General features: G+C 47.7%; 1 protein-coding gene across 5 annotated transcripts in view; it reads left to right on the top strand.

Annotated features, from left to right (window-relative positions):
• PIK3R1 (phosphoinositide-3-kinase regulatory subunit 1) overlaps positions 1-12,507 on the top strand; it is an 82,724-nt gene extending 70,217 nt beyond the window's left edge. For 3 of the 5 annotated variants that reach the window (XM_055331414.1, XM_055331416.1, XM_055331415.1), the window contains exons 8-16: positions 4,017-4,119; positions 4,798-4,896; positions 4,998-5,178; positions 5,383-5,508; positions 6,215-6,357; positions 6,549-6,725; positions 6,823-6,891; positions 7,465-7,635; positions 8,190-12,507. In XM_055331414.1, the coding sequence (XP_055187389.1) occupies positions 4,017-4,119; positions 4,798-4,896; positions 4,998-5,178; positions 5,383-5,508; positions 6,215-6,357; positions 6,549-6,725; positions 6,823-6,891; positions 7,465-7,635; positions 8,190-8,379 (1,259 nt within the window). In that variant the 3' untranslated portion in view covers positions 8,380-12,507. Of the gene's footprint in view, positions 1-178; positions 636-2,419; positions 2,593-4,016; positions 4,120-4,797; positions 4,897-4,997; positions 5,179-5,382; positions 5,509-6,214; positions 6,358-6,548; positions 6,726-6,822; positions 6,892-7,464; positions 7,636-8,189 lie in introns of those variants that run through there. The other 2 variants (XM_055331418.1, XM_055331417.1) reach the window with 2 other exon arrangements.
• The last annotated feature ends 4,975 nt before the right edge of the window (positions 12,508-17,482 follow it).

The following is a 17,482-nucleotide window of genomic DNA, read 5'->3' as shown; positions in this document are numbered from 1 at the left end:
GCCATCGGGGCCCATGCAGCGTGGGCTCCTGCCGCGCCTTCCCGGGATCTCCCCCCCCCCGCCCCCCCGCCCCGGGCCGCGCGCCCCCGGGGGCAGTCCCGGGCCACCTGCGGGGCTGCGTGTGTGAGCGCGTGGGAGGCGCGGAGTTCTGGGCTGTTCGGGGAGGTTCAGGCCTTTACAAGCAGGGCTTTGATTCTATTTTTGCTGAACTAGCTCCGCCGCTTCCTGTGTCTGGCCCCGCAGCGCCCGCTCCTCGGGGCCGCGGCCGGGTAGGGAGCGCGTGTCAGGGCCCCTCCGTTAGGGCCACTTGTTAGCCCGTGACAACTTTGACTTTGCCTCGGGCTCCCCCCCCCCCCCCCAAATCCCGAGCTCAGCAAATATTTGAACCTGCCCGGGTTAATGATGAAGCCGTGATCGTTATCTGCGAGCCGCGCGCCGGCCCCTCTCCCTCCGCCGCGCAGCGTCCCTGCAGCGAGCGCGGTCCCGGTCCCGGGGTCCCCAGCCCGCGCCCCCGCCGCCCCCGCCGCCCACGGAGCGCCCGAGCCGGCCTCGGGAGCGAGGGAGCCGCGGGGGGAGCTGGGCTGCTGCCGGCGCCGGCCCCGCCGCGGGAACTGCAGACATGCACAACCTGCAAAGTAAGTTGCCCGGAGCCCCCCCACCCCCCGCCCCGCTCCGTGCACGCGCGCGGCCCGACCTCGCGGGTGTGCGGAGCCCGAGTCCCATCAGGTGCCGCCTGCGGAGGGCAGATAAGAGCCCAGCGGAGACACTCCCCCTCCCCGCGGGGGCTCGGCGGGGGGCGGCCACGGGTACCGGGGAAGGGGCGCGCTTGCAGAGTGCTCGGCGTGGACCTTGGTGCCGGGCCAGGCGGGGGAGACGTGGAAAATCACCTGTCTCCCCGCGCTCCCCCCGGGCGGCTTGCCCCGGGGTCCGGCGGCGCCACCGCGCTGTGCCGGGAGCCCCCAAAGGCAGGGGGTGATCCTCTGGGCTGTGAGCCTGCCCATGGCTGCTCTAGGGGGACGAGGACACATTTGCGTTCAGCAGGAAAAAAAAAAAATTTTTTTTTTTCTGAACCTTCCTGAGGACAGATCCCACCACCCCTTGGACCTTTTGTGTGTGTGTGTGTGTGTGTGTGTGTGTGTGTGTGTGTGTGTGTGTGTGCGCGTGCGCCTGTCATTTTGAGTTTAGGAATAGCAAAGTGTCCCCGGGAGCGGGCTGCAGGAGTTGGGTTGAGCCTGCCTTCCTCATTAATGGGGAAGATGAATTGGACCAGACGGGACACAAGTGAACCGAGCTCAGAGAATGCCTTGCTCTGCTCCACTCTTTCCATGATTTATACGGTAGGTGGGAAGAGCCCGTTGACAATGGGAAGCTACATTAGGCTCTAGTGAGGGTGGCAGGATTATATGCAGAAGAGCTTTAAGGAACTAAAATTAACAGATTTATAGGGGAATTGATTTCTTTACTTTACAAATTTGCCAACCGGGATTAACAGTCCCCAGAGTGAGGCATTTGAGATGGAGGGAGAGAAAAAAAAAAAAAAACAGAGTGATTACATCACTCCCCCCCCCCCCCCTTCAAGCAGCATTAAGCCCATCTTCAGACTTCTGGTGCTGCCGGTGAGAAAGAGTTTGCAAACATCATTGCTTCCTCTACCCTCCATTCTGAGGTACGGCCTCTTTCTCTCTGGAAGTTATAACTTACCTTGACTGGACTTTGAATTAGACAGTAACATTAAATTTCTGCAGATAATATACACATCTTCAATCCTGTTAAGATTTTCCATCGTTAGCCCTTAAGGTCTAGTTTTTACCATGTTTGGTAGAAGGAGATTTTTCTTTCAATTGTGCTTTCTCCTGTGGTACATTTGTAACAGTGTTTAAGTTCTGGGTTGTCAGTGCATTCTGTAGGAAAGAAATTAAATATCCAGAGTTCTTGATCCCTTCTGCCTTTAATACATACAGGAGGTATTTAAGGACTGGAAAACAGACCTTAAATATACCATTTCCATGCATTTGTAAGATTTTTAAACCGAGGCATGATCAGGCTCTCTGTAAACCCAGATGCACTGGGGGAGAGGGGAGGGAAAAAAAAAGAGCTACGTGCTGCAGCATATCAGCTTTTGTCAACCTGCCAACAGCGGAGCGTACCATGCTGCAAGGAGTAATAAAAAAGGCATTAGAAAACTCACTGGTGGAGGAGAATAGTCAAATTAAACACCTTTTTGAAACGATGTGCATGTATACATTGCCATTCTAGTATGTGGGTTCTCGGTGAGGTTGGGATTGTGTTAGGGCTGGATGTCGAAGAGAAATGATGAAGCAGGAGTGGTCTGGTGACATTTTTCTGACTTGATTGGCTGGGGTGTGTGATGTAATAGGTTACAGTGCAGCCCCTTATAGGTTTTAAAATGAATTCCAAGACACCATTACAAAGAAAGCCGGACTCTTTTCTTATAACTGAGCTCAGCCAAGGAAACTCTCGCACAAATGTACAACACTGTTTGGAATATGGAAGACCTGGATTTAGAATATGCTAAGACAGATATAAATTGTGGCACAGACTTGATGTTTTATATAGAAATGGATCCACCAGGTAATACTGCAGTATTCTTTTAGAAAGCTAGTTAATTTTGTGGCTTTTTTTTTTTTTTTTGACAACTACTGTAACTGATCCTCTTTCGATTTCTCTTTATTAACTTGTTCTAATTTAATAAAAATTAGCTTGATCAGAGCTTGCACATTACATGCTTTGCCTGTGGAAGCAAGCAGGTCAGGCTGTGTGTGGGGAATGCTTTTTCTTACTTGAACAGATAGGAATTGGATTCCAGTTTTTCACCAGTGTCTTTTGTTAATCGAGGTCCTTTGCTATTTGTGGGTTATAGTGTTGTGTGTCGTTCATACTGTTCCTGTAATTAAAATGATGCGTCCTTTGTGCTGCTTTTCTCTGTGACAGTGGAGGAGGACAGTGTGGTACTTTGCAGTGATAACACTTGGTACTTGAGGGAACATGTAAAACCTAGCAGTGATTGCAACTCAGTCCTAGGTGACCTGAGACTGTTCTAAATCAAACGCCGAGACTTTGCCTGCTCTTATATTAAGATACCGGAATGGGAAAAGGAGTTGGCTTCCCATTATGCAGTCTCCCCCTTTATAAAATATTCTCGATAGACTCCTGAGAGGATTTTTTTGCATGAAATACTAACCGTCCTTTAAAACTTGTGACTCAGAATTCGGTTACAAACCCTAGCCTTATTTTGCTTCCTCAATTGTAGTCCAGCACTAGCCCTGCTCCCAGTTAAGAAATTCAGAAACACTGCAGTCTTTTATTTGTCACCAATTGGTACAGGAATACTGATTTGACATTGAGGAAGAGGGATAGGGTTTTTCTTCACTCTTGGCATAGAGAGAACAATTTATCCAAAAGAATATTAACGTGAATACTTAAAGAGATTTGGGTCACAGATGAGTTTCTTAAAGTGGCTTTTGGCAGGATAGTGCCTGAAATACTAAGATTAGAGAAACCCAATTCCTCCTCTTAAAACATATTGCTTGTAGATGAGTTTTATTACAGCAACAGCATTTGTGGAGGACAGAAACCAAATTTGTCTTTTATAATTAAATAAGAGGAGGAAATTAAAGCCAACCCATGTGGTTTCTCCTGCTCATATGTTCACGGTTTCCTATTTTAGATGGATTTGATCAGGCCTGAAACTTTAATATAACTAGAGCCTAGAAGTAGGAAATGCCGGGACTCTGGATTCACTCTGAAATTCATTCACATGGCCAGCCCAGTGTAGTTGTGAATCTGTAAGCTGTTCTCTCCCTTCTCCACTTTCCTTTCTTTTTGATCCATCCTCTGTGAAAGATGTCTTTATTTGTTTAACAAAACGGTCCTGTTTCATAGACTTGTGAATTATTGCTCTATTTCACAGTATTCTCAAGAAACTTAAATTAGACCTAAGTATTCGACTGTAGCTGGTATTTGCAAACAACTTTTTCTTTCTCTTTCATCTGCAGCATTGCCTCCTAAACCACCGAAACCCACCACTGTAGCCAACAACGGTATGAATAACAATATGTCCTTACAAGATGCTGAATGGTACTGGGGAGATATCTCAAGGTAAGGCCACAAACACTCTTTGAGTTTTCGCTCGAGAGAGAATTCTAGTTTTAGAGCAAGAAATGCACCAGCATGCTAAGTTCCATTTTTAGGATATCCTCCAACATAAGCATGAAGCATAGTTGGTTGTCTTCCAGGGAAGACCAAAGAGGTCCCAGAGCACTGGGGGGACTGTGGGTGCTGGCTGCCACAGGAAATTAAATCCTCGACAAGTTGTGTTATTTGCAGAAAATGTCAGGGAAGCCCCCAGGGTGATGTGGCACTGTCTAAAGGTGGGGCCCAAAGTCACTTTCTGTTAGGGAGAACTTGTTAGGGTTAATGTTCTTGTCTGAGACACATCTTAAAAGGGCATCTTTATTGGTAGCTTTTTTTGAAGGGGGAGTAAGGAGTCCTTTCAGGGATCGGATCACGTCTTGTTGTGCTCATTTGTCAGTGTGTTTGGTTAAAAAATAAATGAAAACTTTGTCCCACAGATAGACCATTACTGAAACGGGTAGTTTTTAGGTTTGTCTTTCTGTACTGAGGTGAAATTTGTAGCATTTCTATATCAACAATACATGTGATCTGTAGGGGTGGGGGGTTAGGGGGGCAATAGAGGAGCTCTGTGTCCTTTGTGTTTAGTTTGCTGTGAAGCTAAATGAAGAATCCTCAAGGTGAGCTTTGTTTTTTTCATTTCAGGGAAGAAGTGAATGAAAAACTTCGAGATACAGCCGACGGGACCTTTTTGGTACGAGACGCATCTACTAAAATGCATGGTGATTATACTCTTACACTAAGGTGAGTCAGGGAAGGTAGCAAAGATTGAGGTGTGCAAGCAGACATTAAAACACATTTCTTTAGAGAAAACCGTAACGCCCTTACGTCTGTTGTATCCACAGGAAAGGAGGAAATAACAAATTAATCAAAATATTTCACCGAGATGGGAAATATGGCTTCTCTGACCCACTGACCTTCAACTCTGTGGTTGAACTAATAAACCACTACCGGAATGAGTCTCTAGCTCAGTATAACCCCAAACTGGACGTGAAATTACTCTATCCAGTATCCAAATACCAACAGGTAATCGAAACGAAATTCTCCTGTTACAGTATTTAGACAAGATACCTTCACAGCGTTGTGAAGCAGATGAATCCCATGTAATGAGACATTAATGACTTTTTACTTGTGATCACAAAAGGACGGTTTGATAATGGCCAAAACATTGACTCAATACCTGATTGACTGATGAAGTTCTGTCTCTCTTCCACTCTTTCATTCTTCCAGGATCAGGTTGTCAAAGAGGATAATATTGAAGCTGTAGGGAAAAAATTACACGAATATAACACTCAATTTCAAGAAAAAAGTCGGGAATACGATAGGTTATATGAAGATTATACCCGTACTTCCCAGGTGAGTTTTCTGCGAAAGTCACAGTTGACTCTCCAGACTCTTAGTTACTAGAATCTGAGATGTGTCCTTTCAGCTTCAAGAAAAAGGTCAAGTTGAGCTCCTGCTATTGGAAAAGATCCTGTATTTGTAAAACACTGTTGATTATTCACAGCATCTCTAGACCTTTTACATGACCCTTGTAGGTTCCAGAATAATAAGTACTCATGATAATTGAAAAGGCTGCTGTGAGTGTCAAGTGGATTTGACGTGATTCCTGAGTGCACTTTTTAGTTCAGAAAACTCCTCTAACCTCTGACATGGAGATGGGACCGTTAGGCCCCGTCATAAAGAAGCAGAGGCTCCCTTTAAGTGTTTTCCTAGAGGCTTAATCTTCTCGAGGCCGCGATGTATCTAGGACCACCAGAGGGAGTAGAAGGCAACGTGGATTCCCTAAAATTGCTGATAAAGGGGAATGGCTTTTAAAACAATGAAAAGTATAGGAGATTGTCCGGCAGTCTTCTTTCAGAGACTGGGAACATTCCCAAAGGAAATGTGAGCTTCTGTGATACTATTTTAATGGGTTTTATGAATTAGAGGCCTCGCTTGCTTACCAGAGGATTTCCATGCTAGATAGTAATAGCATCCGATGTCCCAACAGCATCTCACGGTAACACCTCATCTGTCCAGTGACAGGTATGACATTGTCTTATTAACCATTGTGTTGTAGGAAATTCAAATGAAGAGAACAGCTATTGAAGCATTTAATGAAACCATAAAAATATTTGAAGAGCAGTGCCAAAGCCAGGAACGGTACAGCAAAGAATACATAGAAAAATTTAAGCGTGAAGGCAACGAAAAAGAAATACAAAGGTTGGTGAACCGGGAGGGTTGTCCTTGTGTGAAAGAGAATCAGAATCCTCTAGAACTGTGGAAAGGCAATCTTGCTCTCTGTGCTTCGATGAATAATTAAAAACAACAAAACAAAACCACACGACAGCCCGAGGAAGCCTTCTTTACCTGAAGAGGCTGGTGGATAACCCATGCCTTTCTCTCGCCTACAGGATTATGCATAATTATGAAAAGTTAAAGTCCCGAATTAGTGAGATTGTGGACAGTAGAAGGCGCCTGGAGGAAGACCTGAAGAAGCAGGCGGCTGAGTATCGGGAGATTGACAAGCGCATGAACAGCATTAAGCCCGACCTCATTCAGCTGAGGAAGACGAGAGACCAGTACTTGATGTAAGTCCCGGAAGCTGAACCCCCCATAGAGCCGCCGACGGACGGTTGCCAGAATTAAGGATAAATTAGGAATGAGTTTTCCTCCTCTGTTTTCCAGGTGGTTGACTCAGAAAGGTGTTCGGCAAAAGAAGTTGAATGAGTGGCTGGGCAACGAGAATACGGAAGAGTAAGTACTTACTGCAGGTGGGAGGGAGGCGGCCAAGGACTTTCCTCGTTTGAGGGAAAGCGAGCAATTGGACCAAGTTTGGAAGAGCCCCTATAAACTGTTTAAAAAAAAAAAAAAGGCAGAGTTTAGGGAAGGAGGATGCAGCTCTGGTTTTTCCCGACGAGGCTGTCAAGGGACACTGTGTCCTCCACGCAGGCCCTGAACATCCCAGTGTGTTTTGGGAATGATTAGGAGTGGGGAGAAGAAAGACAATTACAGCCAGTGTCGCCCCGAAGCTCAAATATGGGTTTTGTTTGGATTATTTGCACGCTGGCAGTGCTCTTGGTCCGTTTCCTGATCAGAACTGGACAAACAGGACTGGTTGACACCTTCCTCTGGGCCCAGCTACTGCGTCGTAGTTCCTGCCTGGAAAAGAGCAGGAGGGTGACTTACTGGCGTTCTCTGCCCAGTGAGATCACAGGGCTGGCTGAGCTGGGGGAGAAGGGGGCAGGCCGGGGAAGCTGTGGGTGGGAGGAGGGCGGTGGGCCTGACGCCCCCAGCCTCACCCAGGCCCTCTCCCTCCCACCTCTCTAGCCAATACTCGCTGGTGGAAGATGATGAGGACCTGCCTCACCACGACGAGAAGACCTGGAACGTGGGCAGTAGCAACAGGAACAAAGCTGAGAACCTTCTACGGGGGAAACGGGACGGCACCTTCCTGGTCCGGGAGAGCAGTAAACAGGGCTGCTACGCTTGCTCCGTGGTGTACGTATCTCCAGCCACCGTGTGGTCAGCTCAGGGAGAGCAATGGCTCGGCCCTTGTGATGAGGGCCCCTGGGGCATAAGTAGTCCCCAGACGCGAAAGAGAAGTTTTGGATCACTGCTCTCGCTTCAGAAAAGCAAGCGAGTGTCCTCTAGGAAGGAAAAGGTTCTAAAAATACACCACCTTCCCTGAGCTCCCTTCCACTTAAGCAGAGCAATCATCCCAGACGCAGTCAGGACTTCTGGGCCCAGAGGACAGGAGAACAGAGGATAAATGCAAAGTTAAGAGCAGGCCAGCCTGAAAGACTCCTACGGATGCTTGGAGGAAGAGCGCAGCCCCCCAGCCCTGCCTGCCAGCACATTCGTGCATACGGTAGCCTGTCTCTCAAGGCCACCGTGTTCGATTCCTCCCATTTTAAAGATGCAAAGACAGAGGCTTGGTGAGGCTGGGTTCCAGGCACAGGTGGCTCAGCCGCTAAGTGCCCCCTGGGGGTCCTGCCCTGGTGCAGGACCAGCTCACGAGGCATTTGTTCTCTCTCCCTCTCTTGCCCCCGCAGGGTGGACGGCGAGGTCAAGCATTGCGTCATCAACAAAACGGCCACTGGCTACGGCTTTGCCGAGCCCTATAACCTGTACAGCTCCCTGAAAGAACTGGTGCTCCATTACCAACACACCTCCCTGGTGCAGCACAACGACTCTCTCAACGTCACACTAGCCTACCCGGTATATGCACAGCAGAGGCGATGAAGCGCTTGGCCTCGGATCCTTCTCCTGAAGTGCAGCCACCCTGAGGCCTCTGGAAAGCACAGGGCTCCTCTCCAGCCTGACCTGTAATTGAGCTGCGGAAACGAAGCCGTCTGCCTGCAGATGGGACTCGAGCTTCCGATGACCACAGAGTAGAGGGGGAGACACGCAGCCCAGCACCGTGCGGTGACCATAACGTTTCTACTCTGGAGTGCTTGTCCTTCCTTTAGTTCTTTTTTTTTTTAACCCCGGTTTTTTCGGGGGGGTTGGGGCGGGGGTTTAATTTAAGCCACAACAACCCACCACACAAAGAGAAAAAGAAATGCAAAAATCTCTGCGTGCAGGGACAAAGAGGCCTTTAACCATGGTGCTTGTTAATGCTTTCTGAAGCTTTACCAGCTCAAAGTTGGGACCTTGTAGACCAGAGGGTGGACGGGCTCCAGAGCCCCGGCCTGGGAGCGCTCGAGCCGGGCTGGTTGAGCCTGGGGGTTGCTGTGCACGGTGGACCCAGACACGTCGCACTGTGGATTATTTCATTTTCTAACAAATGAACGATATGTAGCAGAAAGGCGCTTTGGCTCACAAGAAATGTTTTGGGAGAACGTCGTCGGCTCGCGTACGTTCAGAGGAGGAGAATCTGTTGTAGCGGAGTGCCAGAAAGTGTGGTGTTTAAAACTTTAAAAACAACCCCACCAACAGAAAAAAACGGAGCTTGGACAATAGGACTTGTCAATGACCTTCATTATATAAAATATGTACATAACAATGGATGACTGACTAACTATCACATAGATGGATTTGTATCAATACCAAATAGCTTCTTTTTCGTTTTGCTGAAGGCTAAATTCACAGTGCTATGCAATTCTTGTCGTTATCTCAGTTTTAAATGTACCTTCAGAATAAGCTTCCCCCACCCCAGTTTTTGTTGCTTGAAAATACCGTGTCTCTGATTCTTTTGGTTGTTGTTATTTGTTTGTGATTCTTTCCCTTTTTTTTTAAATGTACAGGATGCCAGTAAAAAAAAAAAATGGCTTCAGAATTAAAACTATGAAATATTTTACAGTTTTTCTTGTACAAAGTACTTGGCAATTAGCCCAAGGTTAAAAAGTTCATAACAGATTTTTTTTTTTTTTGGACTAAATGTTTTGTTGGGCAGTGCCTGATAAGCTTCAAAGCTGCTTTATTCAATAAAAAAAAAAGAGAAAGATATATAAATATGACAAAGTATCGCTGAGTTCAACAATGTTGTTTTAAGACTCAAAATACGGTACCTGGTAATGTCTGTTTCATGGAGAATTGTGAACTTCTTGAATCTTGGGGGGGATGAGCAAAGGGATGTACAGGCGGGTGGAGGGAGGGTGGCGGGATGGTAATGCACTTTCTCATGACTACAGAGAAGGGAGTAACTTCTAACTTCAGTCTTTTCCCACTTGGATCTGCTAGTTATCCTACATCCCTGACAAGCACGGACCCGCTGCGGCGGCAGGTCAGATACTGTAGGTCTTAGGGAGACAAAGCCGGCCTCGCGGGGCCAGGGGTCCCCACTGTTGTTTGGAACGCTGATGTCAAGGTAGAGCCGCTGCCTTGAGAACACGCGTCTCTAACGCTAGACGGCCCATCACAACCAATAAACGTTCATTTCAGGAAGCGCACGATCTGAAAAAATATTTTCCTCTGCACGTTTTTCACGTGCCTGCCCTTTTCCATTCAACTGCGATCATGGAGCAAACACACACGGATCGTAGCTGCTGCTGCTGGGCTGGGCTGTGGAGAGCTCGCTGGAGTCACGGCTGTTGGAAGAACCCTAACTGCCCCTGCAGGTCACCCGAGTCATTAACCGTACATGCCCCTGCCGCTGTGGGGGAGAGGCAGGCCTCTTAGGGCCTCCCCTCCTGTGTGGGGCAGGAGGGAGCCGTCTCTCCCCGGCTTAAGATAACTCATGTGGTGCAAACTGCCCGTGAGGCAGGAGCAACCGAACAGCAGCGTGGACAGGCCCGAACCTGGGAGGGGGCAGTGGGATCTTAGGGCCGCAGCTCTCCTCTGCCAGGACTGACGCAGCCGCGGCTTTATCTCAGATACTGCGGGGAGGGCTGCTTTGTTTGGGTTTTCAATGTAGTTACTCTTAAAAATTCCTCGGAAATAGCCTAGCAGCTGACTTAATCCACCGCAGAATGTATTTTTTTTTCCTTTACATTATGCTCCTCGTATCAAGCGCAAGAACCAGTCTTACAGCCAGACTGTCAGCCCTGAAGCCTGACTGTACTGATCTGTCTCCCTCTCATCTCCACATGGCCGAGGATTTCCCTGGTTGTGTAGTCCGTAAGTGTCAACTTTTGAAACCGTCCTTTCATTTCACACGGAAGCCCAGCGATGCTCTGATAGTAGCTTATGAACCAGCCTTACGCTGGTGGGAGGTTTTTTGTTTTTGTTTTGGTTTTGGTTTTTTTTTCTTGGTAGCCCATCCACACATGCTATTAACTCTGATTTTCATTGAGCATCTAAAGTATAAGATCTAAGATGCAATGTTTCATGCAAAGATAGTCTTATTAACGTTTTTTGGTTCGACACTCTTCCCCCCAAGGTGGTGTGGTGTTCAGGCACCTGCCTTGTTTTTGCATTTTGCAAACGTAAAAATGCAAGTGGGTTTCTCTCAACAGCGAAGGCAGGATGCTTCGTTCCCTTTACAGTGAGTGACCCCAAAGCTCTGATGTTAGGCCTCCGCCATGTGCCGCTCTGAGTGCGGGTAGCATGCCCACCGCATTCGTCCTTCTAGGTGTTTGACCAGGAGGGATCTTCGGGTTCAGTCAGTCATTTCCTAATAACACCAAGTGGCTGGTGAGTAAGAAGGGACACAGCAGAGGCACTCCTGATAACTGCTCTCATGCAGGCATCCATCCTCCCCACCCACGGTAGCATCCTCCACATAAAAGCCAGAAGGCAAATGAGCTGCAAGCAAGGCTCTGAGGGGGCTGTACCGTGGGAGCTCTGAGACCCGGTACTACACCCAAGAGAAAAATCCTAACCCCACGAGAAGGCAAAAAGCATGTTGTTTGCGACATCTGACCAGTTCGCGGCCCTTGAGCTATGTATATATGTATATGTGCATGGACTGTTTCCAGTACACCTTTCAGCCAAAACAGATCCACAGTCGCTGAGTTCAAGTACACAACCAGCACATGTCTAGTACAATTCTTGTGGATGTGTATGGGTGGGTTTTTTTTTTTTTTCCCTTTGAAGTGGCTTTGTTTTGTCTTCTAAAGGTGAACCTTTGCAAGTGAAGCGAGAAGTTCATAATTCTTTGGCTTTTCCCTGCTTTGTAAAGTTCCTCCTCTGGGTGAGCTGGTCTGGATGACTCGCTTAGCTTGGAAATCCTCATTTTCAGTGCGTCAAGTCGAAATGTGTTTGTGTGAGCTGTCACTGTGGGGAACCAAGTGCTTTGTCACATAGCTGGTTATGGACTAGTAACGTGTTTGGGAGTCCTACTGATGTTCCTTCACGGGAGAAAAAGTGCTGGTTTTAACACCTGTGCTTTTGCTATGCATGGTATCTAGTTGGAGAGCCGACCCTGAGAGTTGAGTTCAGGGTCTTCTAAGAAAGGGGCAGTTTAAAGCACAATGCCTCGCATGGGACAGAGTTCGAAAATGCCAAATTCTTATTTTTCTACAAATCGGGTTACATAAAGTATTGGTATCATGAGTAGTCAGGGAACAGAATTGGGTTCATTGGCGACACTATCCAACTTCACATTAAACTTGTCACCATGAGATAGCATTAGCTGCCCAGGATGCTGCTATTTAAAAAAAAAAAAAAAAAAAAAAGAAAAGGCAAAACAAAACAAAAAAACTCATTTATACGTGTGTATTTTTTAAAGCTACAATCTGTTTGATGTTTTTACAAATCTGTTTATATGACATTGTTAAAAGTTGGTCTTTTGACGAGAGGGAGGATGTCATGATCAGTTGTAATTTTGCCTTTACAAGGCAACTGGGGCGGGGGTGGGGTGGGGGGAGTGCGCCTCCTTGACATTTTGTTCAAGCTGTAGATTCAGTGGAGCTACGTCTTGTTGTTTTAAGTTGCTTCAATGCATTGTATTAGGTCTTCAAACAGAATAAAGATTGTTTTGAAACTTAAGTCATGCGTTGGAATGTCCATCGTGCAGAAGAGAGGCTTCTCAAACGGCTTCTCTCGCCTCGTGCCCGGCCCGTAGCCTCCCCCACCTGGTTTGCATCCCATTAGCCCATTACCCCATTTCTGGAAAGCGAGAGAGACGCCAGGCGGCCCCAAGGAGGACGAGTTAGTGTTCCCGGCAATGTTTCGCCTGGTCCTTAATGATGAAAACCCGCACCTCTGGGCCATGTCCTATCAACGCACATCCCTGCCGCAGGGCCACCGCCTGGCCATCCTTTCCCCCGTCCACACCAGCCACCCCCAGACCTTCAGGATTGTTCTCGACACACTGCGCTCTGTTAAGGCAGCCGCTGTCTGTCCCCGGCGGCAGGGCCGGCCACGAGGCCCTGGCCCACGTGCACGAGTGGGACACGGGGTATGACGTGCACTCGGGGAGCTAAACTAGACTCTACACCGAGGTTTCTCTCTGCGGCATCTTGTCGGCATGCACAAACCATTCTTAACGTGAGAGAACTTGCCTATTTGTCTTTATTGCCAAGCACGTTCCAGGCGGGGGGTACCTTGCCTGTACGCGGCACTCGTTGAACACACGGGGACAGTGAGGGGCCCAGATAGGAAGGCCTGGGCAGTGACGGGAGCGACAGGCACAGGACGCCAATCTCCACAGCGTGTTGAGACCAATCCACTTCCTGCTGCCCTCGCCGGCCCCCCTCAGTTCTGTGGCACACGGAACTCTCTAGAACCCTCTGGATTCCAGGTCCTCAGTCTTGCTGTGGCCCCAACTCTTGCCAGACAAACACTCTCTCCAAGATTTCGGAGCCCCCCGATACTCTGCTGCTCAGCAGAAGCTTCTAGCTTCTGAGCTATACCATCAGTGCCTCGTCCCATTTGGATCTAGCCCAGGGGTGGGAACAGCCTTCTGCTGTTGCTAACCCTCCGCATCCCCTCACCAGCGCCTGTGGTTTCTGAGCTGTTCCATCACACAAGGAACCAACTCTCCTGATTTATTCAATCCCTTGAGCTAGAAGTTTTTTCCCCCTGGTTGATCTCCGATTAATAAACCATCTACATATCCACTGACCACATCTTATACGTGATCCCATTTAATCCTTTCACAATTTTGAGGTTAAAGACCATGTCCCCATCCACTGTTCAATGATGTACTCAGATCATGCAACAGTTAGAGCCCATAGTGCAACACCTACGGGGTCTGACTCAAGCCAGAGCTCTCCACCCCGACGCCCTAACTGCCTTCCAATGGAAAGTCATGCCAGGACATTGAGAAAAGTTAACCGGTTACTCTTCCTGATGGGGATCTAACCATGTGGTTCTCCATCGGTGGACCGTGCACACGTGGCCAATGGCAGGAAATGGCGTAGGTTTGCTTTAGACCAGCGGGTTCCTAACAGCTTTACCACCAGCACGACTTGGAAACCTGTCAGAAGTGCAGATTCCAGGTCTTCACTCCTGAACTACTCCCTCAGAGTAGGACCCAGCCATCTCTTTCAACCAGCTCTCTGATTTTAACACATACTATAGTTCGAGGATCACTTCTTAAGATCACCTGATTATTGGAATCGTACTACCAGTATTTTAATTAAAAGCCACCACCGTTATTGAGTGATGGAAATATATTTTACTTTGTTTTTTTTTAATTTTTTATTTATTTATGACAGTCACACACACACAGAGAGAGAGGCAGAGACACAGGCAGAGGGAGAAGCAGGCTCCATGCACCGGGAGCCCGACGTGGGATTTGATCCCGGGTCTCCAGGATCGCGCCCTGGGCCAAAGGCAGGTGCTAAACCGCTGAGCCACCCAGGGATCCCTATATATTACTTTGTGATAGAATTTTCATTCATAGCATAGAGTCTGTATAGAAAATAGGCTGGTTTTCAGTTTCGGAAGCCTAGCCTGTTCTTAGCTGTCTTTAACCAGCCGCGGCAACTTGGGCAACTCCACTCAGCCATCCAGGCCTCTGACTCCTTATCTGTGAAAATAAAGTTGTGAGTCCACATACCCCCAGATGCTAGGGTGTGATGTAGTGGACTGAATGAGCCTACTCGCTCCCCTGGTTTTCCGTTTACCATGTGGCCACAGTCCTAACCCACAAGAGAACTGGCACCTGCAGATCCCCGCAGCTGAACCACAACTGGCCCCTTGTGCTGTCAGTGCCCACGACCAAGAATGCATGAGCAGAATTAGAGTCCATGAACTAGCTGATGTCTTAAGGCTACATTTCAGGTGAGTCAAAATGTAGAAGACAAGTTCTTGACAACGTGAAAGGGAGTGGAATTTGGAAATGACATCTTGTTGATCTATCTAAAGCATAAGGACTGGGTCAGAGGACGTTGCCTACCAAACCCTGTGGGGTTTGGCAGGAGGCAAGCGACTGTGGTATGTGAAGAATGGATACTGTACCAGCCCATTCAACTTTTTTTTTTTCTCAACTTTCCCCTTAAGAAGTCTGACTAAAAACAAGAATTTTGTAAAGACTTAAATGTAAGTCTAGAAACCACAAAACTCCTAGAAAAAAAACAAACAGAAAAACAGGATAAAAGCTCCCAGACATGGGTCTTGGCAATCATTTTTTGGATGTGACCCCTAAAGCATAAGTGACAAAGTAAATAATAAGCGTGGGACTATGTCAAACTAAAAAGCTTCTTCACAGCAAAGGAAACGATTAACAAAATGAAAAGATAATTTGTGGAGTGGGAGAAAATGCAGACCATCTCTCAGATAAGAGGTTAATGTCCAAAATACATAAAGAACTCAGAAAACTCCAGAGTAAACCCAAAGAATCCGATTTAAAATACGCAGAATGCCCAAAGAGAAATTATTCCTCAGAAGACAAGTGAACGGCTGAAGGCACATGAAAAGGGAGCCTATGTCACTAATCAGGGAAATACGAGTCAAAACCAGGATGAGCTAGCACTTCACACCTGTCCAAATGCTTATTATTAGCAAGTGACGTAACCGAGCCGGGGACATGGTTGGTCTTGTGAGGGGAAGCAAAGTCAGGGATGACCTAATGACCGTTCATGCACTGAACACCACCAAAAGCATCTTAGCACATGGGAGCGTCATGCTGAGCCCACCCCCCTCCTCCTGGCCAGGGCAGCACCATGCCGAGAGATCTCCCCTGAGCTCACAACTCCTCCAGTGGAACAAGTGAGGCCAGCTGTGACATTCAGCCTCCACGGCAGTGGGGGATCAGTTCTTGAGAGCCCCTCGCTTCTGGTTTTGTCCCACAGAGATCACAGGTGATTCTGTAGGACTTAACCACATTAACCACCTGGGAATCTGATTGTAACCCTGAAAGGAGGAGGGGTTTCCCTCAACCAACAATTCCTACCTGTAGAGCCCAAGGAATAGCTCCCACCCAGCAGTTTTGCTCATCTGCAGGACCATGTCCGGGATGCTGTGTGACCAGGGAACTTGGCAGAGTTCAGGTAAGCCCAATTAGGGCCCTCAAACAAAATGGCTCTGCCAGCCCCGAAGTTTGGTCTGCCAGTGTCCAGGCAGAAAGGCTGAGTCACGGTCCCATCCGCTGCAGATCATGGTCTACAGGCCCCACTGACAGGGCAGGCTGTGTGATCCACATCATTCAAGCCAGGAGACAGGCAGGTGAAGCTCATCACCCTCAGAGCAAACCCAGTGGCCCTGTTTGGTCAGGGAAACTGGGGGCACAGGTCTGCTTAAGACCACAAAAAACCCTGGTGGCCTTGAAGCTACTTCTCCCACTGCATGAGGCAGAGAAACTAATTCATACACCATCTTATCACTGAGTACAACCTTCAGCCTGCCTGACCAGGGAACCTGACCCAAACACACAGGACGGTGCAGAGCCCAACCGTGAGCCTTGCTTATAGCTGGACTTGCGGAGGGCACAGGCCATGGCACTTCCTGTCTGCAGAATAACACCGGGTGCCTCTCCTGACCAGGATATTCAGTGTACAACACTGCCTGGTTTGGGTCCCCAAACAATGAGCCAGGTGGGCCCAAGGACCCAACCTGTTGCCCTGCCAGGGCAAGGAAACTAATTTACAGCCCCATCTACTGCTGAGTATAGCACCCGATCCGACTGTCTAATAAGCCTGACCAGAAAATCTAGGCAACTACACAGCCCATCCTACAGCCTCATTTGGCCAGGAAACCAAAACAGCAGTCCTATCCAGCTGTTCTCAGTGTCATACCATCCCTCCCACTCCTCCTGATGACCTCGGAGCGTGAACAGTTGCCTCACCCCAAAATAGATGCTAATACCAGGCCCCATCTGCCCAAGAACGTTATCAGCAGACATGTCCCAAAAACCTTAGCTGAACTGACTAATGAAAAACTGTCTCTGCCAAAATGAACCAGCAAAAGCTGGGAGGGGAAACCACTCACTCAAATGTGCAGATACCAATGTAAGAAATCAAAGATCATCAAAAATCAGGTAAATATGATGCCATCCAAAGGAACTAATAAAACTAATAACTGTCCCTAAAGAAATGGAGATCTATGAACTGTCAGACAAAGAATTCAAAATAATCCTCTTAAGGAAATTTAATGAATTACAAGAATGCACAACTAAATGAAATTAGGAAAATAAGGCATGAACAAAACGAGAAATTCAACAAAGAAAGTGAAACCATCAAAAAGAAAAACCCCAAACAGAAATCCTACAGTGGAAAAATGTAATAACTGAAGTGAAGCATTCAATAAAGAGCTTCAAAAGCAGACTAGACCGTGAAGAAGGAACAAGCAATTTGCAACTTAAGACATTTGAAATTAACCAGTCAGAGGAGCAGAGAGAAAAAAGAATGACGAGTGAAGAAAGCCTACAAAATTCATAAAACACAAAGAAACATTATTCTCATTATGGAATCCCAGAGGGATGAGACAAGGAAAAGGACAAAAGGGATATTTAAGGGAATAATGGCTAAAAACTCCCCCAAGATGAGGAGAGAAGCAAACATTCAGATCCAAGAGGCGA

The sequence above is a fragment of the Nyctereutes procyonoides genome, unplaced genomic scaffold (assembly GCF_905146905.1).
Source record: "Nyctereutes procyonoides isolate TBG_1078 unplaced genomic scaffold, NYPRO_anot_genome, whole genome shotgun sequence".
Classification (NCBI taxonomy): domain Eukaryota; kingdom Metazoa; phylum Chordata; class Mammalia; order Carnivora; family Canidae; genus Nyctereutes; species Nyctereutes procyonoides.
This window is presented reverse-complemented; position numbering and strand designations above follow the sequence as displayed.